The sequence below is a fragment of the Rhinolophus sinicus genome, linkage group LG01, assembly GCF_036562045.2.
Source record: "Rhinolophus sinicus isolate RSC01 linkage group LG01, ASM3656204v1, whole genome shotgun sequence".
Taxonomy (NCBI): domain Eukaryota; kingdom Metazoa; phylum Chordata; class Mammalia; order Chiroptera; family Rhinolophidae; genus Rhinolophus; species Rhinolophus sinicus.
The window spans coordinates 62,779,150-62,806,873 of NC_133751.1; the positions used below are offsets into that span (position 1 = coordinate 62,779,150).

The 27,724-nt window shown below is 40.0% G+C and overlaps 1 protein-coding gene across 1 annotated transcript; it reads right to left on the minus strand.

The window, feature by feature from the left end:
* Positions 1–9,651: 9,651 nt before the first annotated feature.
* NDUFB4 (NADH:ubiquinone oxidoreductase subunit B4) lies at positions 9,652–15,038 on the minus strand. Its single transcript, XM_074331429.1, has 3 exons — positions 14,806–15,038; positions 10,979–11,125; positions 9,652–9,773 (listed from the first exon to the last, which is right to left on the minus strand). Exons 1-3 carry the CDS (start codon positions 14,983–14,985, stop codon positions 9,711–9,713), a joined length of 390 nt encoding a protein of 129 aa, XP_074187530.1. The 5' UTR covers positions 14,986–15,038; the 3' UTR covers positions 9,652–9,710.
* Between the last annotated feature and the right edge of the window lie 12,686 nt (positions 15,039–27,724).

The following is a 27,724-nucleotide window of genomic DNA, read 5'->3' on the forward strand; positions in this document are numbered from 1 at the left end:
ATATGGGAGGTGCTGGGTTTGAAGCTAATATCTTCACTCTCACGACGCCAAAAAGAGACAAATCTGCTAATATTTGCTTTACACAGAAAATGCTCCAAACGTCTGCCTGATTTCTCTCCAAATCCATCTCTACTAAAACAACTTTTCGAGTCTTCTGTTTGTATGAGGGAAGGAGGTTGGCTGGCAATTATCTCAATTGTCCCAACAGTCTCATTTCTAATCACAAACAGGTGACATGGGCAATCAGAACAGTAGTTCTTCATCACAACCTAAATTTCTAATCCTAAAATTGGCAGGGTTTCTTTAAAAATTAGGCAAGTCATTTCTCCTGTCCTAACCTTTCCTGTAGAATTAGTCTGTGAGTCTGGCAGATCTTCAAAGATCCTTCCAGCTCTACCATTCTATATACCCGTGACTGTGCTAGAAAACCTACAAGTGCAAATGGGAGTCCCTGTTCCCCAAAGTATTATCTCTTAAACCCTCCAGGCTGGATTAGGTGGCCTTCCTCAGCACTGGACGCCCCACTGTATCAATCTTTATCCCTTTCAAAGAATGGTTAAAGATAGGCCCTTTGGAATCAGGTTGCCTAGATTTAAGTTCTAACTCAGCCCTTATTAGCTAGAGGACTGGTGCAAATTATTTAACTTCTCTAAATCTCATCTGTATAATGAGGATCTTTGAGATATGTTGGGAGGTGTGTAAAGCTCTCACTTTAGCTTGGACCACAAGTAAAAGTTTAATAAGTGTTGGCTGCTATCATTTTTTTCTTCATTGTGAGATCCTCCAAGAAGGAGTTGTACCTTTTTCATATTAGTATCCTCAGTGCTTACTAAATGACTGGCGCTCAATAAGTGTTTGATTAATACAGAGGCGACCTGATGGCCAGTGTCCTATTAGAATTCTGTAGGACACAGGCTCCTCCACCCCAGTGGCTCCAGGAAACCAATTATCCCCAGCACCTGCAGACCAACAGCAGCTCATTCTCCTTGCAACCTGCAATGATACCTCCTCCCAAATGCCCTGATGGAACCAAATCACTTCTATGTCACCCCTTCTGCAGAGATGATTTTGGTGGGAAAGCTGCCTATCCAGCTTCTAATAGATGGCTTCAGGGTAATTGACCACCCCCATCTCCATCTACCCTCACCCAAGTCACTCCACATAAAATAATACCGTGTTTCCCTGAAAATAAGATCTAGCCAGACAATCAGCTCTAACACGTCTTTTGGAGCAAAAATTTATATAAGACCCGGTCTTATTTTACTATAATATAAGAGCGAGTCTTATATAAGATAATATAAGACCGGGTCTTATATTAATTTTTGCTCTAAAAGACGCATTAGAGCTGATTGTCCAGCTAGGTCTTATTTTTGGGGAAACAGGATAATACACTTCGATGCTGTATGTATAAAGTATGAATAAAAACCCTCTTTAGAAAACTTTGTTTTTAATTGCTATGAAACACATAATGTAACTAGGAAAAATAAGTGCTTCATTGTGCACCTGTAGTATCAAGAGAAGTCTCCTACCGCCTTCTCCTCCTACCCACGACAATTTCATATCAGATTGCAGCTCTTGAGTCCCTGCTGTATTGATTTCTGGAGCAGCCTCAGTCAGTTGCCTCCTTCCCCCACCCCCAAGATTATTTATTATTAAATAAAAGATGAATGATTTAAACGCAATTGGTGATAGAAGTAAAAAATTGACTCAGAACTGCTAAGGTAGTACCCCTTGTTATTATAGGGACCATGAACTTGAACTCTAGTGCCAGGTTTGCTCCAGAAATCTCAGCTATTTCACCAGCCAGCCATCTTCAGCAACATTCAGAGGTCAGATGTCAGACTTTGAATTTGAGTTTAATCCTATAAACCCGGTGATGAGATCGATAGACACTGCACTTTCTCGGGATAATGTAGGGCCTCCAGGTGAATGATATGCTCAGTGTCTCACCATAGTGGGTGTCAGCAGAAGGAGGAGTCTCTATCTCAGTTAGAGAAATGGCGGTAAACAAGGCAGCCAGAAGTCAAACTATTGGAAGTATCACAATCATAGGTACAAATCGGTCCTCTAATAGAGCACGACAAAATTCTATTTGTTCACACAAAATTATAAAGTGGCAGTGCAAGCTTTTCAGAATCTTTGACAGTATTTAGAGCATTATATTTTTACTAACTTTAAAACACTATCCATATTTTTAATCATGCATATTTGATCAAGACGATTCTTGTAAAGATCTCTGATCTTCAAATTAATTGAATAAATTTGATTATCCTGAAGAATGTAGAGATAATCAACACTCTGTATCTCCCCCAAAGTTATAAGAAGACTATGTCAGGTGCCACCAGGAATGAGGAAAAATAAAAAAGAAAATAAATCAGGACTGAACCTAATGGGATTTCGATCAGAGCATGAATGTAATCTTTTTTTTTCTCCATGAAGGATCCATAATAAAGGGTAAAAGACGTAGTATTTAAACAAACTGGCCTGTTAGAGATGCAATATTGTTCCAGAGAGGGGAAGGGATATCACGCAAGGATGAGGAGTTATTAAGATTGGCTTCACATGCATGTGCATAAAGGGGAACTAATCGAGATAATATATTTAGATTTTCATAAAGCTTTCGACAGTTCACATCCAAATGAGTCATCCTGGGATTGGCAGGGGCTGTGTCAAAAGTTGAAAATCATTTCTGGCCTCAAGTCTTACACAGCCTGATTACTGGTCACCCTCCAGGCTCTCTTGCCCCATTATCCTCCCAGGTCCAGAATGACCTTCCAGGAACGTAAACCCCATCAGGTTACTCTCGATACTTTCAGTGGCTCCCATTGCCATCAGGATGAAGTCTCAATTTCTTAACTGGGATAAGGGTCTTATGATCCGGTTCCTGATTACTTTCCTCAGCATACACTTGTCATGTTTTGGGGTTGCTCAGCATTTGAACTTCTTTCTTATGTTTGGGAATTCCTTACCTGCCTCACACTTTAGAGCAGAACATACTGCATGCTTGCATTTTCAGCCTCCTGGGCAGCTAAAACTCAGGCACATGACCTCAGCTTAGCAAATTATATACCTCTGGTCTCAAGAAGCAAGTAATGGGAAGATATAGAGATTCTGAGGAACTCTTTCCAGTGGCTGTGGTTGTAATAAGCTTGAGTTCTTGGGCCAAAAGAGGCAGTGGTACCAATGGGGTATCCTATGCCCAATGCCCAGAGCTAGTGGCATCAGTCAGACACATAGCAGCATCTAGTGCTCAGACAAGGTGGTCATTGCTGTTCTCACCAGACCTTTTGGATGTGATACAGGGCATTGTTTGTGATGATTTTTAAAAATCTTTTAAAATTAACTAAACTCTTAACAACACATTGCTCAATAATTCTCAATGTTGAAAAGTATTTTAAAAAGTATGACTATAACTCACCGGATACTGCCTTCTTTCAAAGTATAGCCATCAAAGATACACTGTAAATGTTTTTCCTATTACTAAGATATACTAGAATAATTCCCGATGAAAGAAGATTGGTATGATCAAGGACTAACATCTTTAATTTATTTTGTTTATGCCTTAAAACCATTAAGAAAAAGACATTAATATGTAATCGTCAGAAAAGTTGGCAGTGGATTTGAGCAAGCAAATAACAAAATACAAATAAATGGACAAAAATATATGAAAAAAGTTAGACCTCTAATAATGAAATACAAAAAAGTTTCCATCAATTAGGTTTGAAAAATAAGAATAATAAACACTGAGATCTTAATGTGTGCATCTGTTCTAAATACTTTATAAGTGAATTCATTAAGCAATGAGTTTAATAACAATGTAAGCATTATTAGTATATCAATTTTAAAGATAAGGGAACTGAGACAGAATTTAAATACTTTCCATCTCACTTAACCAGTAAGTGATGGAGCAGGCATACAAAGGAAAGGAGATCAGTGGATGGGACTGAAAGTTCCAACCCTCTAACCACAAGGCTGGTTCTCCTGGCAACCAGCCCCCTTCCTTCGGTAGAGTCCTAAGTCACTTCATTAACATAATGAAAGACACCTTCATCTATCTCATCACTCAGGAAATCCCAAGGTTGTGAAGCTCTGTGCCAGAAACAGGGATAAAAACCAAATATATGTTTCTTATTATAAATCACAATATCACAGGATTTCACTTTAATCTGAAGCTATAACTATCTCCTGGTGATTTTGTACCTAGGAAGCAGTAGACCGAAAAAAAAATCCATATTGGCAGCACTAAATGACCTTGATTACAAGGAGCTAGAGTTACTGTTACACAATGAGTGCAGGAAGGGATACGCCTGGAACCCAGGGGGCTCAGTGGTGTGTCTTGGTGCTTCCATGCGCAGTGATAACTAGAAACAGGCAATTGCTGTAACAAAGTCCCGATGACGCTAGAGTCACTATAATTTTGGACTTTGGAAATGAAAGTCCTGGTTACTCCATCAGGCAAGCAATCCAGACATGCTAAAGTGAGGAGAAGAAAAGGGAAATCTAGAAAGCATGGTGGTGGGAAACGATGAATATCAGTTATAGCCTCAGACTAATTGCAACAGTGTGAAGTGTAGCTTATTCCACTAACCATCTTGTACTGAAATTGCACCTAGTCACCACCCTGAACGACATGCTACAGATTGAACTTAACGTATGCATAGATCTAAACAGCACATGGAGTGGATAAGGAAATTCTACACCTCTTGTGCCTGCCTCTCTTTCTCTTGGCTCATCTTTTTTTTTTTTTTTTTTTTTTTAAATCCAGTTGCTGCTGCTCAGACAATATTTCACTTCAGCTGTACAGCACATCACTTAACTTTATGTCATAAGTTTCCTTTCTCCTCCATGTGAGATGCCTGTAAGAATCCAGTCAGCCATTCTAAAGTATGCCCATACCTAGAAACGTAAGGGAATTAACTGCACAAGACAAATCTTGACCAGCAGTAAGCTAGTGGATAAATATCTCTTTTCCCATGTCTGGAGGGGAAATTCCGTGTACATTCCACAAGGCTCCTCAGAAGGTCCCTAGAATTAAGCCCTTTACTCCCAGAGACAACAGGCCAATAGCACATACTTGATGGACTTTCTCTCTATGCCTGTTTCACTCGTAGCAGTCTCCCACCCATTTAGATCACTTTCTAACATCAATTATCTGTATACAAGCTTTCTCTCAGGCTCTGAGTTTTGGGGTACCCCAGGCTCATACAAGGGTCAAATGAAAAAATAGTTATAAAGAGATCCAAGATGGCAGAGTAGATAAACACTGTGCTTGCCTCACATTGTGAACACATCAAAATTACAACTAAATATAGAACAATCAGCCTGGAAAACAACTGAAGTTTAGTGGAACAGAAATTTTATAGCTAAGGATATAAAGAAGAAGCCACATCTGGCAGGAGGGCGGAGATGTGAAATGAGCTGGCCCAGACCCATGTGTGGTAGTTGAAAATTGGGAGAGATATCTCGGCCACAGCAGATTCCCACAATGGAGCGAGGGATCCCAGCCCCCCCACACATACACCAGGCTCCCCAGCCCGGAGTACTGGTGCTGGAAAGAGGAGCCCCCATAACATCTGGCTGTGAAAAACAGTGGGGATTCTGACCATTTGGGTGAGACGGAAGGATGCAGGAAACCCAGACATCCTCTTAAACGGCCAACTCACACTCACTCGCTCACAAGCACTCACCTTGGACTCCAGCAGAGGGAAGGTGACTCTCTGGGCATCAGAGACATATGAAAAGAGACTAAATAGTGGAACTTTAGGGCAAACACTGGAGGTACAGTCCCCGTTTTCCCCGTGTGGGACCCTTTTCCTCTGCAGCCGGCAGGCAGATGCCATCTTTCCTGTGTTGAGCCCGCCCCCACAGGACAAAATCTGAGTCTGATTGGCTTGATAACCTCTGCTGCTCCACCCTCCTGACTCACTGACCCTGCCTCACCCAACTTGCATACCACAGAAGGCTTTATTAGTAGCTGAACCTTATGGGGGCCGGCAGGTAGCAGAAAGCCTCAGAGTATCCTGGCTTTTTGAAGAGCTATCCCAGACCAGGTATTGGCGGCAGCTGTCCTCGATTCACAGCATGGCCTCTCTCACACGCCTCCAGGTAGAGCACAGGCAGTGACCAACTATGGATCGCTTTGTATATCCTACCAGGTAGTTCCCAGCAAGTCACAGGCAGTGCCTCACCTGGGCCTTCAGTGGAGTCCCTCCCAAAGGGCCCCAGAACCAACATACTTGGAGGTTGGTTTCAGACCACAGCAGAGCACCACCCAATTAGCCCCACAAGCAACACACACAAAGGGCGGCCTCACAGGCTCCAGAGCTTGCTGGGGCAAATCCCACTCCATGGGGTAAGCCCCACACACAGCAGCCCATATGCTGTAGATGTGGCCAAACCCCACAGCCAGTTAGCCTGAGGGTCAATACCACCCACTGATGTGCCAACAGCAATCAAGGCTCAACTATAACAAGAAGACATACACAACATACACAAGGGACACTCCTGGAGCACCTGGGTCAGATGGCCAGGGAAACTGTGCCACTGGGCCCCGCAGGACTGAGAGACATGGCAACCCTACCTAATACATAAAAACAAAAACAGAGAAGCAGCCAAAATGAGGAAACAAAGAAATACAACACAAATGACAGGAGAAAACTCCAGAAAAAGAACTAAATGAAATGAAGGCAAACAACCTATCAGAGATAGAGTTCAAAACAATAGTCATAAGGACGTTCAAGCAACTTAGTGAGAACTTCAACAGAGAGAAAGCAAGCATAAAAAAGGACATAGAAACCATAAAAAAGAACCAACCAGAAGTGAAGAACACAGTAACTGAAATGAAGAATGCACTAGAAGGAATTACCAGCATATAGATGAAGCAGAGGATCGAATCAGCGATTTAGAAGACAATGTAGCAGAAAACACCCAAGAGGAACAACAAAAAGAAAAAGAAGTCCAAAACAGCGAGGATAGTATAAGAGACTTCTGGAACAACATAAAGAGAAACAACATTTGCATCATAGGGGTACCAGAAGAGAGAAAGCAAGAGATTGAGAATCTATTTGAAGAAATAATGACTGAAAACTTTCCTATCCTGGCAAAGGAAATAGACATACAAGTCCAGGAAGCACAGAGTCCCAAACAGGATGGACCCAAACAGGCTCACACCAAGACACATCATAATTAAAAATGTCAAAGGTTAAAGACAAAGAGAGAACCTTAAAAGCAGTAAGAGAAAAGCAGTTAGTTTCCTACAAGGGAGCGCCCATAATACTAACAGCTGATTTCTCAACAGAAACTTTGCAGGCCAGAAGGGATTGGTACAAAATATTCAAAGTGATGAAAAACAAGGACCTACAACCAAGGGTGCTCTACCCAGTAAGACTGTCATTTAAAATTGAAGGACAGATAAAGAGCTTCCCAGACAAGAAAAAGCTAGAGTTCATCATCACCACACCAGTATTACAAGGAATGTTAGAGGGACTACTTTAAGATGAAAAGAAAAAAAGATAAAAAATATGAATAATAAAATGGCAATAACTACATTATCAACAATTGCTTTCAATGTAAGTGTATTAAATGCTCCAATAAAAAACATAGGGTGACTGAATGGATAAGAAAACAAAAGACTCACTTCAGATTGAAAAACACACACAGACTGAAAGTAAAAGGATGGAAAAAGTTATTTCATGAAAATGAAAATGGGGAGGAAAAAAAAGCTCGGTAGCAATACTTATACCAGACAAAATAGAGTTTAAAGCAAGAGACAAAGAAGCACCCAGTAATCCCACTTCCTAGTATATATAAAGAAACCCAAAATGCTACTTTGAGGGGATGTGGTACATCCGTATGTTCATTGCAGCATTCTTCACAATGGCCAAGATGTGGAAGCAGCCTGGGTGTCCGCTGAGGGAAGAACAGCTAAAGAGGTGGCAGATATATATATATATGGAATATTGCTCAGCCATGGAAGGAAATGGGTTCTTGCCATCTGCAGCAGCATGGATGGATCTGTGCTGAGTGAAGCGTCAGACAGAGAAGGACAATGCATTGTGATTTCACTTTTATGTGGAATATAAAGAAAATATATAAACAAAACAGAAATAGACTCATAGATAGAGAACATTTTGATAGTTGCCAGATGGGCAAGTTTGGGTGGAGGGTGAAAAAGGGTAAAGGATTAAGAAGTACAAATTGGTTGTTACATAGTCATGGGGATGTAGGGTACAGCATAAGGAGTATAGTCAATAGAACTATAATAACTATGATGATGTCAGGTGGGTTCTAGATTTATCAGGGTGACAGATGGATTTGGGGATCCAGGTGAAAAATGTGAAGGGATTAAGTACAAATTTGTAGTTACAAAATAGTCATGGAGATGTAAAGCATGGGGCATATAGTAATAATATGGTAATAGCTATGCATAGCACCAGGTGGATACTAGTCAGGGGAATCACTTCTTAAATTATGTTTAACCATATGCTGTACCTGAAATTAATATAATATTGAATTTTAACTTAACTGAAAAATTTAAAAGGTGGGGGAAAGGTGCAGGGCAATAAATGGTCCAAATTTCCAGGTATAAAACAACTAAAGTCATGGGGATGTAATGTACAGCATAGGGAATACAGTCAATAATATTGTGATAGCGTGGTATGGTGTCAGATAGTTGCTGGACTTATCATGGTGATTACTTCTTTAGGTATACAAATGTTGAATAACTATGGTGCACCCCTGAAACTGATATAATATTGTATGCTAACTATATTTTTAATAAAAATCTTAAAAAAGGAAGTTACAAATATGCTTTGAAAGTTAAAACCAATATACTGTAATCTGCCCTACAGAGCACGCTGTTCCTCCTACAGCACTTGATTTTACTCTACCTTCATAGATGCAATTGTCACCCTACTGTTTAAGACTGAACTACAAAGCATGGGACAGCTTTACTGAGCAATACTGTTATTTCATTTTCATGACCTTATGAGGCAGTCATTACTTTCTCCATGCTATAACGGAGGAAAGGGAGTCCTGGTATTCCAACTGCTAAGCTGGAGCTAGACTTCTAGCCCAAATCTGACCTCCAAAGCCCAATGTTCTAAACCATTTTACTTCTGTTCCTTGCACAGCTTCCACCGCCCTATCTTCTCACCCCACAGTGGCCCCCAATCCCGCCATAGCCAACATTTTGCCCTTTCGTGTTCCAGTTTTGCCTTGTCAGCCCTGTGAACTTCAGAGCCTAGATTAAATGCCCTGTCCGTAGGCAGGACTGCTCCCCCATCGGCTTCCCTCCACGGCTTTCCTAAACCTGTCATGTTTTTTACCACACTGTTGCATGTACCACTAGGGCTGGAGCCAGACAAGAGCTTAGGTATTAAGTAGTACCAGACACATAATAAGCACCCAAATAATAATTGTTGAGTAAACAGTTTTCAGAGTGTGTACTCCTTAAGACAAACAGGGCCTGTTTGTCTGACTGTTACATTGCCAGCATACAGCACAATGCTTGGTTCATAGCAGACACTCATTTGTTGAATGAATGAATGAAAACACATCTGTTTCTTCATTAAACTGTGAACACTCACAAAGTAAGGATTCTACACTGTCCAGCAAATGTTTGTTGAATCAAAGTAACATTAAGAGAAACTATTTAATCATTCATAGAAGATTTATTTAAACAATAATACATATAGTCATCATTGCCACACTTAATATGAGATGTTAAATGTTCGATCCCATTTTCCTTCCTGGATAAGTTTTTCTTTCCTATCCTGAATAGACAAAAAGAAAAGGAAAAAAAAATTAAAAACAATGCATTCTAGTACACCCCATGCTATAATTCTAAAACACAGCAATAAAATGCTCCAAACCTAATTCCAATCCCCCACTGTCAAAAGCCTATGGAGTATGAGTGAGGAAGTAGTAGTCTGAAGAAACAATAAGAAAATACTGCTATTGAAAAATATCTTACCCACATTTTAGTAAGTAGAATTGTACTACCCCACTAAAAAGCATACATTGAAAGCAAAATGCAAATATATTCTGGGTAAGTGTGCCCTACCTTTCTGTTAAGCAATAATTTATCAAATAATCAAAATATATACGCTCTAACAGGAGAGAAGATTGGCTGCTTAAGGCACAGCTGGGTAAGTGGGCTCCAGTCTAGATGGCAACATGAGGTCTAGGGGCTAGGGCTGGAGTTCTAGAACCAGAGTAGTCAGCCTAGTGTCAAAGATAAGCGTGGCTTCCTCCACAACCATATACCAAGTCTTTGATGACAGTGATTCCCAGCACAGGTGGTGTTTGCTTTTCTGTTGTGAGGGTATTAATAAGTTTTAACGTTAATTTCTAAAATGTGACCAATATAACTAGAATTCAGGCAAATTGGGAACACACTAAATGATTTATGTATGCTAATATTTAATCCAATAAATCTCTTTTTAAAACAAATGAATGAAACAAACTAAATACAAAAAGCTGCAAAGATAACATTGACAGGTTAATTAGAACAAGAAAGTTTAACTTCTGCATATCTTCTAATGAGAAAAAAAGAAATTAACTTTTTAAAAGTTATCTCTATATTCTCTTGCTTAATATTCACAGTATAATTTCCTTACATTATCTAAAACACACCAGGAAAACTCTTCCATGAGCTAAATTCAAGTCTTAGAAATATTAATTGACCAATTTATTAAATTCTAGAGCATCCATTAAACTTGAAAGACCCACAGACTACAGTGATTTTTAACAAAGCATATTTCTATATGAGCTGAAATGATAAAGAAGTAAAACCAAATATACAATTCAAACTATATTTTATCTCTTGCCGGAAAGGAATAAAGGTAAAAGAAAGGAAGTGAAGGAAGAATGGAGGGCTAATCCCAGAGGTACACTGGCGACAATCAAGAGAAAGAGCTGCAGCCAGCACTGGGAGAGACCTATCCACAAATACTAAACCCAAGGTCCTAATACTTACTCTGTCACTTTTGAAAACGTAATACCAGAAGAAGAGAGGCCCAATTCCAGCCAGCGCTCCTAAGAGCGAGGTCTTGGGGGTGGGTCTGAAGTTGGGATAGACATTTGCTGATCTTGCATAGGTCCAACGAGCCAAGGCAGGATCTTCCTAAAATTAATAAAAACAAGTTACAGGAACTTAAGCAAGGCCACATCGAAAAACAATCACATCAGGACTTTTGTGGAGAAGCATAAGAGATGCCTTTTGTTCTCTACTACAGTCAAGGGTATACTCTGAATATTCCTAAATAGCTTCAGGGAAGATCTTTCATTTCTTGTATTTGTTGATCTTGTTCAAATCCTTCAGAATTTAAAAGATTCTTTCGAGTATAGCACCCTTTAGCTTTCTATTTAAGATTTAAGAACCCTAATCTTTTTAAAGCTGTCAGAGAAGACCTTTCTCTCTTTGATCTTTCTTGAAGTTGGCCTTTCTTGAAGTATGACCAACAGAAAGAACCACACAGTATTCCTGATGAAGACAAACAGATTTCATATGCTCCATCATGCTTAGTACTTTGTTTCCGGAACCTTTCTAATGTTACCCCCACATTGGTTTTTCCAGACCACAAATAAGCAGAAGGAAAGTGAAGACTGAGGAAGGCTAATTATGAACTTTAAGTTTCTTAAGCTCACTTGGCTGGTATGTAAGAGCAAAATATTCCATTTCATACTATTAAAATAGTTCTGTAGAAAGGACAAGGCGGTTAAAGAAAAATAATCGGACTGTCTTGGCTAAGAAAAAAGTAATTGTCCATTTTAACATATTTATACTAGAATAACTATATGAGAATAGCAAATCTACTCCAAGCACATAATTAAATGTAACCCCCAAATGAATTTACAAAATAATTTGCCCCAATTAACTGATAGATAAAAATAAGAAATGAAATCAGCTTTAAAACTTTAATACTAAGCTGTAAGGAGAACATTCAAGGTCCTAACCAACACCAGGAAGTCACAACTGGTAGGACTAAAATAATTCAACTGAATCTTCCACAGTAACATTTTAAACCAAACTGTTTACAGAAACAGTAAAGGTGAGGAAACAAGCTATAGGTTCAAGGGGATGTTTGAGCTCAATACGTCCCTTCTGCTATTAATGTATTTGAATGACTTTCCCATGACTTCGCTGCCAATGACATCTTCTACACTTCGATAACTGACATATCTGTCTTCCAGAAACAAATGTCATTTCATAAAAGTATCAACAGCCCCATGACCATAGTTCATTGAGCCTGGGACTGTTGTTAAGAGAGGCTCCAAAACATGGGCCATGGGACACAGTTTTCTGACACCACTCCAACGTCCAAAGGACTACTAGCAGGGTCTGACATGGTGAACACTCCTTCGTAAAACTATTTCTTCACTTGGCTTCCAGGGCTCACACCAGCTTGGTTTCCTCCTAACTCTCTGGCCACTCCCTCTTAGGTCTCTTTTGCTCTCTTCTTCCTTATTCCCCAATCTCTTAATTTTGGACCTCAGACCTCACTGGTCTTTCCTATCTACATTCACTCCCTGGATGATCTCCTCCAGTTACATGGCTTTACATATGTATCTATGGGCTGATGACTCCCAAAATGATACCTGTAGCCCTAGACCTCAACCCTCAGCTCCAGACATAATACTCAACTGCCTGCTCAACCCTGAAATGTTGTCTAACAGGCATGTCACATGTGATGTATCCCACACTGATTTCCCAATATTCCACACCACCTCTATCCCTGCTCTTCTCATTCTTTTCTATCTTGGTAAAAAGCAAGTTTACTCTTCCAATCGCTTAGGTCAAGAACGTTGGCGTCATCCTAACCAGCTCTCTCTTATACATCACATCCAATCTGCCAATGACCTCCAAGGCCTGGTGTGATCCAGTCCCAGGTACCTTTCTGACCTCATTCCCTTCCTACTCTGCCCTCACCCTTCTCCTTGTTCGCCACAATGGTCTCTTCAGTATTTTTGCAATTAACCAGGCACGCTCCTGTCTATGGACCCATGCACTTGCTGTCCCCTTGCCTAAAATGTTACTTTCCCAGCTCCCTCACCTCACGTATTTCAGATTTTTTACTCAAATGTCACCTTCCCTGGGCCTATCTAAAACTGCAGCTGTTCTCCCTTCCTATTAAATACACATACTCCTAATCCCCTTCCTTACTTAATTTTTCTTGTCACTTATCACTATCTAAATGCTAAATGATTTCTAAGTGATTTAATTTTTTAACTTATTACTTGTCTCCCACACTAGAAAACAAGCTCTATAAGGACAGAGGTCTTTGCCTATTTTGTTCTCCACTGTTGCTTTAACATCTAAAACAGGGCCTGGCCATAACAGACCCTGAACATTTATTTATTCACTGAACCAACCATTCTTAAAGATTAGGCAAGTAATTTTCATGTATTGATCAATATATGGTTAAGTGTGAGGCATTCATTTAATGAACAAAACAACCAATGAGGCAGGTATCATTATCTCTGTTTTACGTGACAAAATTGAAACTGCCGTGGGTCACAGAACTGAAAAGAGAAAATCTCTGCTCTGTCTGGCTCAAGGCCTTATTCTTTTTTACTACACAGTACCATCTGGCACATCAAACCCAATCGTGTGAGTATGCATATAAAAAATGCCTCTCTCCACACCTTCTTCCCAAATAAACAAGGTTCTGGTACAGCCAACCAGTTTATCAGATGCTTTGGGTTACACAGACCAAGACTCAAATGCTGCTCATCACTCTATGACCTACTTGTCCTTCCCATATTGTCTTCCCATCTATAAAATGTTCATAATAGTTCAACGCTCTGAATAGATGTGATATTTGAATAATATTCAGAAAGGATTTAGATAGTGCCTGGTACATTGTAAATTTCCTTCAATCCTTACAACCTCCAAAAATTCCTACAGAACACCAATGCAACTGTTGGGAAAGTTTTTTTAAAAGAATCATATTTGATATATTTAAACAGCTCTTGTACAGAACTATCGAAAAGCACGCTTGCTACATAATAATGACTATCAGTTTCCTGGGCGTATATTATATGATGGGAATGTTACACAGACTATCTCATTTAACCTCACAGTTCTATAAAGAATGTACTACCATTCTCATATATGAAGATCAGGAAACTAAGCTTCAGAGGGACTAGGCAAATTGCCCAAGGTCATATAGTTTGCTAGTATGTAGTGTCTGACTCCAAAGCATAAAGTTTGAACAAGCTGCAGTCTTTGGGTCTTTAAAAATATAAACTGAAGAATCACTGTATTTCCATCAGGAGAGAGAGCAACATTGCTATGACCTGTGAACCGAAAGATGGAAAACAACTTTAAAATAGACACACACACACACACACAACACGTTTTCCAATACTCATTACCAGCCTGGCATTGTAATGGTTGGTCACGTGCCTTGTCTCATTTAATCCTCACAGCAGCTTCGTAAGACAGTAAGTACTATATTATTCCCATTTTTCAGTTAGGAAAACAGAGGGTAAGCAGCAGAGTTTCATAATTTTCTCAAGATCACCCAGGCGGAAAGTGATCAAGCCAGGACTCAAACCCACTCAGGTGTGGGTCCAAAACCTGCTCTTTTGACCACCAAACTCTCTGCCCAAGGTCAAAGGGCTAGTGAGTTGGCTTGCTCTTAGAGCCTGGACGAGGGCCAATGGCTAAAATACGGATCTGGAACGGTGGCCGCCACGCTGCGAGGTCCCCCTTGGCCAATCAGAGCTGCCCAGCCTAAGGGGACGGCCGGAACTCTGGCCCTCCATTCCCTCCTCACCCCCCCGCTGACCCCAACTCACGATGAGCCCGTGACGGCTGGGGTCGTTGTACTGAAGCAGGTACTCCCTTTTAAGCCGGGATCTTATGGCCAGCCGCTCGGCTTGCGCTTTCCGGGTTTCCGGAGATATGTCGTATTCAGTCGGGTCGAGGGTAGGGGGCAAGGTGGCCAGGCTCGCTGGCTCGTACTTGGGGGACTTCATCTTGGGAACCCGGCGCTCAACTGCGCCTGCGCGGCGTCGAGGCCCGCCTTCTTCTGACCTTCATCCTGAGGAACTGCGCTTGCGCGTTAGCCGGAGGTTGGGGATGGAGTTTAGCACCGACTCCAACTTCCTTCCCCAACCTTCCTCACCGTCCTGGCCCGCTAATAGCGATCTGCGCGTGCGCAACGTGCTTTTCCTGCTTTCCCTACTGCATTACGTTCCTTTACCCGCCGCCCCGCTTCCCCAATCTATCGCTTACTGTTTCTTTCTCATAGCCTTCTCTACTGACCGAACAGAGCTTGTTATGTGAAGCTGAGCTGTGTGGGACTGGAAGAGACGGTAAATTGGACTGTGATGGAGTCCTATTTCAGTGTGTGCCCATCCAAGCTGTGTGATCTTGGAGAAATCACTTAACGTCTCTGAGTTTCCTCGTCCATATCTTGGAGATAATGACCCCTATTCTGTTCACATAGCAAAGTTGTTGTGAGGATTAAATAAGACAATGAATGGATGCCAAAATGCTTTGCAAAACTTAATTCCCTAGCCAAGAAAAAGAAAAAGCTTTACTGTACATTACTACGTTATATTCATATAACATAAATAAAAGTATTTTTCACAGGCATGAAATAATGTTTAATACGAAAATGATATTATAAGAGAAGTGTTGCCTGCCTGAATATAGTAGGTCAGGAAAAAAAATGAGGTATATAAAACTCATGAAGAAACAATATCTTAATTCAAATACTAAAGTTTCTTAACTAAAATCCTTAGCACTCTTCAGGTGCTAAGAATGAAAAACATCCTTAGAGATATGAAAATATGCATTGGGGCGTGTGTCTTACTGTGAAAGATGATTTAGGGAGAAAAGGAAGGCAATCTGAAATGAAACCTTCATCCCTACTGTCTCCTCAGGGGAAACCATGTAAACAATATTTCCATAGCTCAGGCAAGAAAAGCTGCATCAAAAGAGAGCTTCAGCTTGGATGAACCATCTGGGGACTTGTAGGTATGTTGAGAAATGGTTACTAAGCAGAGAAGGGACCTAGAAAATGTGGGGGAACTTGAAGTGATGAGGAACAGCACTGCAGTCCAATTTATTCAATATTTTAATGCTGTTTTGAAATATTTATTAAGCACCCACCACATGAAGCACACTAGTCAGTCAATCTTCCAGGCTCAGTGGGAAAAATACAGAAGAAATGAAGGGTGTGATCTTTGTTTTTGAGGAACTGGCAATCATGCAGTACAGAAAGAACAGACAGAATATGCTAATATTTGCAAAGCAGTTTAATGTCCAAATGAATATAGAGCAAAATGGGCTCATGAGAATGCAGGCTGAGAGAATGTAGCAAAAAGAAATATGAGACAAATCACTCACTCAGTTTTAAAGGAGCAAAAAAAAGGAAGTTCTGTTTTTTTCAAAGGTGTTTTAAAATATTAAGAAAATAAAGCAAAATGAAAAGCAGGAGCAACTTGTAAATTCTAAAAATTCTAAAGACTGCATTGATAAAGTTTCAAAAACCTTTTGTTTATAAGTTAGACACTGATCTAGGAAGAAGGGCATTTAGAAAGAAGAAAGGCATACAATAGGTAACAAGCCAGCTGACAAAATTCAAAAGGACTTTTTAAGGTTAAGAGAGAGAGAGACAGAAAGAGAAAAAATAAACATTATTTTCCTTTAAGGTGGTTATTCCCACATTTGCTTGATTATCATAAAGATCCCTTAAGATCATTGCTTAAAATACGGAGTCCTATTTTCTGTTCTGCTCTTGGAGATTCAGAATTGGTCTGGCAGGGGAAACGAAGAGTCTGTTTTTTCGTGTGTTTTTTTAATTTCTTGAGGGGAATTCTTCCAATATTGCATGTTTGGGAAACAGCAATGAATACAAGAGGTCTTCTTTCCCTCTTCCTTTTCCCAGAAAAGACCCTTTTAGAATGAAACTATTTAAGATGGAGCTCTAGACACCAGAATGAAGGAAAAAAGACATGATTAAAACTTTATCTTGAAATAATGCTACCAAAAAATTATTAAAATGAGTTTATCTTATATTTACACATTTCAGGTTACAATTACAACTGTGTGATAATTCTAATAAATCAAGTGTTATTTGTGGGGACTTTTATTTTTATGTAGCTCATTATCCTTTACATTGCATTTGATTTATGCAGTAGGGTCATATTTGCAAAAGTGTGGGAGGGCTTTACCCAATTTTCCCAAGGCCCTCTCTTACTCCTTTGAAATTAATTATTTCCTTTACAAGCATTGATTTAACTATCTTATTGATTTTCTCTTTTTCATTTGCTATGTGGTCCAACTCTGTGAGATCCTCCTTTATTAGTGACTTTGGCTGTGGATCTGGCAGTTCACCATTACTTTCATCAATTTCATGAAATTCCACATCTTCTGCAAGATTTTCAATAGATTTCTATTGTGTTTGAGAGCTGAATGTTTCCAAATAGATGACCAAAACTTTGATGGGGTGGGTACAGGCAGTAGGGTTCACAGACAGAACAATTTACGTGGGGAGCAATTTCACAAGTGGTCATTGTATCAATGAATATTTCATATTTTGAAGACTTTTACTTCTCTAAGAAATCTCCTAATATAATTTATCAAAATTTATTGGGACATGGATTACAAAGACTAAGTGTATGTACCTGCTAGAAGAGGGGGGATGTGGTGAATTGGAGGAGAGAAGTACAGATGTGCAGAGGTGGTCAAACCCTTGTGAGTGGAGCAGGGTTCCAGGGAACAGAAGATGGACAGGTGAATACAGAAACTGTAAGAAGCAGATAAGTTCCAGCTTGCAATAATATGAAGTGCATTCCTTCTTTTATTTGAGTAGGATCACAGGAACATTTGTGAATAAACTCCCCACTTCAGTTGAGAAAATGTGAATTACCAAAATTGGTATAAGCCCTTTATCAGGTTAAGAAAATTCCCTTATATTCCTTGTCAAAAGATTTTTTTTTAAATCATGAATGAATGATAAATGATCAAATACTATTTCTGCAGTTTCTGATCTATTATCATGTGGTTTTTTTCTCTGTTAATCTGATAAAAAGGTAGAGAACCTTGGTAGATTGTTCTGATGGACTTATTTTTCATTCTGGATTTAAATCTACTTCATGGCCATGATATGGTTTGTAATGTACTGATTTAATTTAAATTTAAAGTTATTTGCATTGCATTTAAATTTTTGTCATTTATGTTCATAGGTGAATTGGCTCTTATTTTTTTTCTTATTTTGTTCTTGTATAGTTTGAGTAATATATTTACATGAAATGAGTAGGATAGATTTTCTTCTTTTTTGAAAAAGAAATTCTCTGAAACAGTTTGTGGAAGACAGGGACTATATTCCTTGAAGGCTTGGTAAATTATAAAACTGTCTTAGTCTTCCATCTTTTTTCAGGGGAGACTTTTGGCTATCAATTTAGTTTCTGTGATAGTTGTTGGTTTGTTCAGGTTTTCTTTTTCTTCTGGAATCAATTTTGGTAATTTGCATTTTCTCAAATATCTTGTTATAAACTTATTGCCATAGAGCCTCTAATCTCATCTTACAATTTTTTCAATCTCCACTGTCTTTCTAATGATGATTCTCTTTTTGCTTCTAATATTGTTTATTTGTTGCTTCATTTTTCCTTCATCCATTCTGCTAAAGGTTTGTCTATCTTGTCTTTTCAGAAAAAATATATTTTTCATTTTGTTAATCATTTCATATTTATTCCATTTTTAATTGAGATTACTCTAATGTTCCTTTTTTAGCTACTCAAGCAGAAAGTTTATTCAATTTTGTTTTAGTTTTGTAATTTTTTAATTCATATAATTTGGTACATTCCATTTTAGTTACAGCTCCACAAGTTTTTATTAGTATTTTCATTGTCAATAGTTCTGAGTATTTCATAATTTCCATTCTTTTTTCTTAACTATGAGTTACTTAGAAGTACATTTTTCACTTTCCAAATTTTTTTTTGATTTATCTATCTTTTTATTGTTAATTTCTAATTTAATTGCATTATTGTCAGAGAACTTTGTATAATATTAGCCCTTTGAAATTCACTGAGATTGTTTGGGGCTTCCTATGTGGTCATTTTTTTGTTTGTTTATGTGTTTTAACAAACTATTTTTGGAAATTTAGCATACATATAGGAAAATGCACAAATCATACCTATGCTATTCAATGACTAAATTATTACAAAGTGAACATACCCTCGTAACCATACATGGTCATTTGTATAATAGTTCCGTGTGAGCTTAAAAAGAATGTCTGTTCTGTAGTCATTCAGTGCAAGGTTAGATCAAGCTTGTTAATCGTGTGATTTAGATCTCTCATATCTTCATTCATCTCTGTCTACTTAATCTATTTCCCATATAGAGTTGTATTATAATTTCCCAGTGCCATTGTGGTTCGCTAATTTCTCCTTGAGCAAGATTAAAATACACAGGGTGAACCGAAGGTGATATGGAAACATTTTAATGTCCATGCATCTGTGAATTGTTTTTACCATAAAGACAAAGCAACTCATACATAATGGTTTGCTCACTCCATCCATTTAGTGCGCTGTATACAAACCGCCCAAGCAAAAAAAAAAAAAAAGATTTCTGCTTAAAATATACAGTACACTTCGAAACACATCTGTCATGTAGACATATCCAAAAGCTTATGAATATTACATTTTGCATTCCTCTACTTCAGAGGCAGTTTTTTTGTCCTACTCTTAGCACAGATCTGTTCATATTACTAAAGTCACTTACATAAGCATATATTTGTACTTGAAAGGAACAATAAGTTTCCTACAAAGTGTAAGGAGACATTTTTTTGTAAATTGTCAATTTAACATAAAATTAATCCTCTTAGCTGAGGCTATGTCATGCTTTCTTCTTTGGGATAAAGCACTGCCCTCTCATCACCTTTTGCTTGGGGAGAGCAATAGCCTGCTGGTTTTCTTACATATATCCACACTTGCTGTACTCCTGTTCCTTTTCTATAGAGCAGTCAGAGTGACCTTTTTAAGTATACATTATCCTAGCACCCCTAATTAAACCCATACATGACTTCAAGCCCGGGTGAGGTCTGCTCCCTGCCTCTTCAGCTGCACGTGACCCCATCCACATCACTGTCTGCTCCAGCCACACGGCCTCTCTTCAGCTCCTTCCTTCTACAGGGCCTTTGCACTTTCTCTTCACTCTGCCATAAACATCGCACGCTATACTCCTACTCGTCTTTCAGAACTCACTCAGTTCTATGGCCCCTGACTAACCAACAAGGTGAAATCCCCCTATGAACTTTCATAGCATCCTAGACCTCTCCTTCATAACACTAATTACAATCTTAATTTTACCTTTTATTGTTTAGTTAATCCTTGCCCCCCACCACACACACACATTAGAATGTAGGCTCTTTGAAGACCAGGACCACATCACTCCTGGCTCGCCCTGCACCCCAACAATATCTCAGTGCCTGGCACGTCATAGCAGGGGTGAATGAATCAATGACAGTTGCCTTTCTTCACTTCAAAGTGAATATAGTAAACAAAGGTGCCTAAACCCCTCTTGCTGCCTCTGCTTTCATCCCATGCTCACCTCCAGGCTGTACTCCACACGCATCACCCCTACCCCCTCCTCTTTCACCACCCCCAAATTAAAAATTCAAGTCCAAAAGCATTGTCCAGTAATGTAGATTTTTACTGAAGATTGTGGGAGGTTACAGAGGAGGGGGTACCTCACAAAGTAAAATGCCCTTTTAATATCTCTGCTCTTCCCCCTAGTTCTGTCTCTACAACAGCAGGGGCTCTCAACCCTCTTCTTTTGCCTCCCTGCCAAGTTTGCTCTGGAAGTACCCACAGCCTAGCTGCCCCCTCCTCCACCTGCGTCCAAGTCTATATTCAGCAAAACAAAACGCAGCCACAGGCCATGCCATGACTCCTAGGGTCGTTAGTTCAAAGGGCCACTTGTGTTTTTAAAAATTTGGAACAGAAAGGGATGTCCTTTTTTTCATCTTTTCCTTTGCTGGATGATATTCGTCCCTCCATCAGTGCCATCCTATCCTTTGCCAGCTGTCTGTGGCCGACTGAAATCTTTCATCAAGGTCCACTTCAAAATGCCCCATCTTCTGGAAACCTTTCCATAATACCCTTAAGTAGAGGTGATTTTTCTCTTCCCTAAATATGCAAATGAGTTCTTTTATTCTACTTGGTATTGCAGGCAATATTATGGTTCTTTTTCTCTCTCTCTCCTTTAAGGGCAAGTTCTGTTTCGTACTCTACATATCCCCTGAAGATTCTGGTTCAGTTCCCTGTGCCCGGCAGGCTCCAGTGCTGGCTGAATTATAAAGAAACTTTTTATATTTCTTTTCTTAGGTGTTGGTAAAAGCCTCTTCAAGAAAGCTATCTAATCTTATGCTTCTAAATGACAGATATGCAATATTTCAATTTCTGAGTCAGCCAGCAGAAACCACCCTCCCCTGTGAAGGAACTCCATAGATATTGTGGTGGCTGTAGTATAGCTTTTGGTTTATCTATCTTGGAGAGTAGGTCTCTATCCAGGTAAAAGACACAGTTGATGTATTTGCCTGCATTGACTCAGGCTTTCTAAAACACATTAGTCTGGCCCCTGAAAAAACTATCAGAGCCCCTGAAAGAGTTAGAGTCTAATTCTTGTAACTTGTTAAAAATGCCAGGGAGATGGCTAATGAAAAATGCTGACATACAAATTTAACCTGCTGCGGTCTAGAGAGAGACCTATTGCTGGAGGTCTGTGTTCTGTTCTCATTAGTGTGATCTTCCTGTGAACAGATCTCTCAATGTTTCATAGTCACCTTGATCAAGCAAAGGGTGTGGAGGTCCAGTGATGAAGTTTGCTTCATGTGTGTATGGCTGAGAACCGCTAAGATCTAACTTACCATCACTTTCTCAGATTTTCTACCAGATTATATTTATCTTCTCAGCCTGGAACCATAAATATCTTTAACTTCTTTTATTCCTGTAAGTGTCTACATTACCCTGGATTAAACAAGGATAAAAAGTAAAAGGAAGTTCTTTGGTTTACTTTACTCTAAAAGTAATATATTACATTATAGGAAAATTAAAAATGGAATGAAAAAATTAAAAATCCATATTTCTACAACCTAACGACAATCCCAAGATTTTTGACATGTTTTTCTTCCAATCTTTTTTTCCATGCAGAGGATGCTTATAGAAAATTGTAATCATGCTATAGATATACTGTATTCTGCTTTTTCACTTAAATTTTTAAATAAACATTTTTCTACAGTCTTTATTATGGATAATAAATCCATAATATTATGAGTACATGATATTATGTAATGAGAAGAATATAATTATAATTTAATATGATCCAACGAGAGGAAAAAATTATAATTTACTTATCTCCTTTGCTTGACCTGAAAGTTGGTTTTAAAAAAAGTGTAAGTACTTAAATAAACACTGCTTTTCTAAACATTTTACACTTACTCATGGAATTATTTGCTGTTTTGCAGTTCAGTTTATCTTTGCTTCTTACCCCTGTTGGCTCTTACAGATGCTGCTCCCAGCTCCAGCTTTTGGCACCCCCTGTCAATCCCATGAGGCTCTAGCATAAACAGGCCTGATGCTTCCTTGACACTCCTCACTGGTCTATGAACTCTTATTGCCCTATCATCCCTTCCCAAGAGGGCATACTCTTACTCTCTTGGTTTAGGTTCATCCTGAGCAAAAGCAGGCTAATTCCCCCAAAAATCAATTCAGTGGGAGCCTGTTTGCAAATGACCACTTCTCTGAATGGCAAGCTGACCTAGAGCCAACCGCTGGGGTGAGCACATCTGAAAACTGCGACATAGAAGATTTTGGAGCCAGTCACATGGCGCTTCAGACCCAGGCCCCTCTCCCAATGCCCCTGCAGTTTATCACCCTGTGGTCTTTAGGCAAAAGACCTGATATCTCTGGCCTCAGTTTCCTCATCTGTGAAATGGATCCCAAGACAGAGTTTTGGAGATACCATGAAATCATACACACAAAGCATCTGATGTAGGACCATCCTGGCAGGGCATCAGTGAAAGTCTTTAGATGCCTTCTTCCTCTCTGGAGAATAGTGGTGAGGATCAAATGGTTGGTAAAATGTATAATGTTCTACATCTGAATCCCAGTTTCTTCTCTCTTTTAAAATCCAGCTCCTAACAAGTCTGTTTGTTAAAAGAACCAGCCCTTCTTTTCTTGTAAATATTCTAAAAATATAAAAGCCAACCAAAGTTTTAAAACACACTTTTGTGGTTGTTTTTCACAAGTGTTAAAGTTAGTTGAATATGATATCTTTTTGGGAGCATCAGGGTAACTGAATTTTTTTTTATTATGAAAAATTTCAACTACACAGAAAAGTAGATGAAATGGTATACTGAATCCCATGTACTCATCATCGCTGAGCTTTTACAATTTTAAATATTTTGTCAATGTGTCATTTTATCTAGCCTCCCTACATATACATTTTATTTTTGCTGGATTATTTGAAAGCAATTCCTGACAGTGTTTCATTTTATCCATAAATACTCCAGCACGGATTTCTAACAGTTAAGGAAGTTTCTTCCCTACATAACCACAATGCTATTATCACACATAACAAAATTATCAATAATCTCAGGAGCATTTTAAAAATAGGATTCTGGAAAAAGCAAGCCAAAGAAATGAGTAATGCAGAATTTCAAGCACTATGGCAAACAGTTTGGGAATATGCTTTTGGCAAAGGGGGTGCTTTCACTCTTACAAATGATATAACAGAGCCAGATGCCACTTTCTCCTACATGTATGAATTTGGATTTGCTTTCCTACTCTCCAAATGTATTCCCTAGTTCAGTTCAAGGCATCAGCCACCCATGAGTTCAAGCTCAAGACGCAGGGTCCTTGTAGAGACTTTCCCCCTTCCCCTCTCGCTGGCACGCCATTTAGCTAGTTTTGAAGTCCTAAATCTCAGGGTAAATATTACTCACATCATCGCCTCCTCTCCATTCCCACTCGTGCTCCTTTCTTTCCAGGCCCCCATTATCTATCTCTACACTGAGGTATTGAATGGTCTTCATTTGGGTTCCTCCAAAACAGAGCCTGAGACAAGGATTTGAGTAGAAATAATTTGAGAGGCAATCCCAGGGGACCCTGGTTGCTGAGTTGGGGAGTGAGACAGGAGGTGAAAGAGCCAACACAGAGTATGTTATCAAGCACTGCAGGACATGGGAGCTACATCCCACTGGGAAACTCTGGAAGACAGAACGGAACATACTTCAGAGTTGTCCCAACTGACAAGCAGGAGAGTTGTGGTATTTGTCCACCGACTGCACCCATCAGTGTTGGATGGCTGCTCTCAGGGGCAAGAACTCCCTAGCACTTCCGGCCTGAGCTGTGTTGCACTGAGCATGCTGCCAGTCAGAACACAGAGGGTCACCTGTGTTCCGTGCGTAGTGGTGAATGCCGAGGGGACATGGGCAGGGCACCAACAGCACCCACTGCATTGCCTCCCTTCTTGCTCTGTCCCCACACCGAGGCCAGCGATAACTTCCCAAGGTGCAACTGTGATTCTGACAGTCCTCCAGTCAATTCAAAGGGTGTGAGGATGATGCTAAAGAGCAACCTTGCTGATTTCTTCTGACGGAGGTGACTGACTTGATTGGTACTGACCCATCTGATCCTGGGCACCTCTGGCACACATACCTTCTGCAGGTCGCCAATGTTTGGAGAGGACTTTGAGTGGCGACTTGTAAATTCAATGGATAGCTTTACTCATATGTTTATAGTTAAAACCATGTTTCTTTGCAGAAAAACGTGGCAAGGGAAGGGACAAATGATTGCTTCATATGGATTTCACTGGTGTAGCCTATTACTGCTCAACAGTTTTACATAATCCTTCTGAGACATTGGAGTATCTCGCTCCACTGGTGCCACTGCACCCAAGCTATTGTGGCAATATTCGTTCTTCTTTATGCAGTCACGTTATCTGGGAATCTCAATGTAATTTACAAGCTTACATAACGTCCCAAATGAGTCAGCATGCTCGTCAAGAAGGCAGCATGGAGTGGAGTGGAAAGAACATGGCATTTGGTGCCAGAAAGAACAAGTTCAATTACTGCATCTGCCCCTTCTTAACTGTGTGTGAGACAAGTTACTCTACCTCTTGGATCCTCAGTTTCTCCCTCTAACAAACAGGGGTCAGAGTTATTATAAGGAGGAAATGAGGTAAAGAACTCTCAGTGTGATACACAACAGGCCTTGAATAAGTGTTCCCCTGCTCCATCCTATTATCCTGATTTTACATATCTTGCAGCAAGTTCTTGAACCTTACTGATTTGCAGTGGGTAGAAAATGCTGATTTATCTTTGTCTGCTTTTAGCACTGGTGCATTTTAGATTAAAGTCCAAATCAGTCCTTTGTCAAAGAAGATTGTCTTGGCTCCACTCTGGGCAAAGCAACCACACTGTGTGTGAAATAAATGTGCACCAGAAAGGGCCGGGTGCTCTAGGAAGGGCTGGGCTGGCACTGTCTGGCTCAGCACGGACTGCAGTGGCAGCCAAAGATCACTGGCATTCCGAGACGACTTTGCAAGCACAGACAGCCAAAAAAACAAAATGTGCAGAAGAGGATGTGAGATTTAATCTGCATAGCTGCTCGCCACAGTGGGGAGCAGTTAGGAGCTGGATTGCAGAGCGCCTTTTTGCTAGGCACAGCGGCCGCATACAAATGAGGGTGCTGCTGTGCCAGCCGGGCCTGGGGACAATTCTGGAACTGTTTTTGCAAAGTGGTTGGAACAAACGTCTGCAAGTTAAAAAATAAATAAATGAAATCCCTGGTCAGCAAATGAGCACTGCTGCAAATGTTCTTCCCCGCTGGTGGCAATGCTATTAGGGCAGGATTACCAGACAAGCTCATTTCCAGCATCTTTATAGCCAGCATAATAATACATAGTTAGCAGTCAGCTACGGTCTGCAGAGAAAGTATTTATAATTAAGGGGCTATCGGTGAGTATGTCCGTAGGAGAAAAGAAACCTCTAAAAGAAAAATCAGGAGTCAATCTTTGAACTTAGAAATGATAGAATGTTAGAATAAGGAAGGTGCTTTCAGATCATCTAGTTGTTCTGGTGATTTTTAAATGTGAAAGAAAGAGAGAAAGAAAAGAAAGAGAGAGAGAGAGAGAGAGAGAGAGAGAGAGAGAGAAAGGGAGGGAGGGAAAGAGGGAGGGAGGGAGGAAAAGAAGGATGGAAAGAAGGAAGGAAGGAAGGAAGGAAGGAAGGAAGGAAGGAAGGAAGGAAGGAAGGGGAAAACAAGCCAGCAGAACCTTTCTTTCAAATAAAACCTTATGCAGACTCTACCCCTGCAGGGCAATAAGAGGAGAGTCACTCTGAGTGAGGGAAGAGAGGAGGTCCAGAAGGCAGTGTGGCTCTCGAGTCCCACCTCTGCACCCACACTTCAGATCTCCAAGTGTGGCCCAAAATACATCCTGGAAATCCTGAGGCCCGCTGACCCCACAGAGTGAAAACCTGTAGTCTAGTCCACCCCACACATTGTACAAATGAGGAGGCTCAAAGCAGAGAAGTGGTTAGTCTAAGGTCACCCAGCAGAATCGTAACTAGAATGTAAACCTCTTGATTTCAAGTTCCTTGCTCTCTCCTAAAAACGATCTCCCCTGGAGGGAAAAAAGTGTCTAAAGAGAAAGTTAGCTCATGAAATAGCCTGTTAAAGTAAATGAGAAAGCCAGAGGTATCCAAGTGTAAATACTGGCTTTGGAGAGGATCCAATTCTATCTTCTCATCTGCTGGACCCAAGTGCAGCTCCTTATTACATTTATTTTTAAGACTTTTATTATAACAGTTACAAAATCCAAGGAGATTTGCTAAATGAGTGGTCTCTTAAGCCAAGATACGTCTAACCAGTTTGCGCCTCCTAGAGAAAGACAACTTAAAATAACTACAACAGCTTAGTATCCTAAAAAAAAAAAAAAAAAAAAAAAAAAAATTAAATTAAATGTATTAGCACAATAAGAAAGGACTCTGAAACGCACGGCAGATGGAGATGGCCAAACCAAAGCTTTCACACTGTGGAGCACAAGGCATTTCAGACTCCTGTCTCTGCTTCTCATTGTGAGACCTTGAGCAAGTCACAACCTCTTTAGATTTCAATTTTTGTGAAAAATCTATAAAATCATTGAAGTCATTGAAAGTCAATATTCAACAGAACCCTGACCCAGGGCCTCCCAGGGCACTGGGTTTGCCAGCATGCTGCCTATTTCATGTACAACACAGTCTCTGTGTCCAAGTCTGAGCCCCGGCAGTGCAATTGCCATACAAGGGAGAAGCAGCCACGCGGGGACTGCTGTGGGATAAAAGACGAGGGGCAAGGGAAGCAGATGGAGAGACAAGCAAAGGCTTTCTTTTCATGCCTCAGAGCACTGGATTTTGGTCAGCATCCATTCTGTACATTTATGTGACACCTGTTACCCTGAAGTCCTCTAATGCCAAAATAAATAGCATAAGCATGTGAATAAACGTCTATAAGAACATAAACCAAAACGCTGAGTGTTTTTCTGGATTCTATGATTATGAGTGTCCTGCACTTCTTTCTTTCTCCCTCCCTTCCCTTTCTTTTTTCCTTCCTTCCTTCCTTCCTTCCTTCCTTCCTTCCTTCTTTCCCTTCCCTTCCCTTTCTCCTTACATGTATTTCCTAAATTTTGTAACTTACCTATGTATCACTTGTGTTTCCACATCAG

Bases quoted from the DNA above. Each gene is read 5' to 3' on its own strand.
- NDUFB4 (XM_074331429.1), bottom strand. From the start codon at position 14,985: ATGAAGTCCCCCAAGTACGAGCCAGCGAGCCTGGCCACCTTGCCCCCT. The intron at 11,126-14,805 runs GTGAGTTGGGGT...TATTAATTTTAG, and splicing joins CCAGCCGTCACGGGCTCATC to GAAGATCCTGCCTTGGCTCG. The intron at 9,774-10,978 runs GTAAGTATTAGG...TTGTCTATTCAG, and splicing joins ACGTTTTCAAAAGTGACAGA to GATAGGAAAGAAAAACTTAT.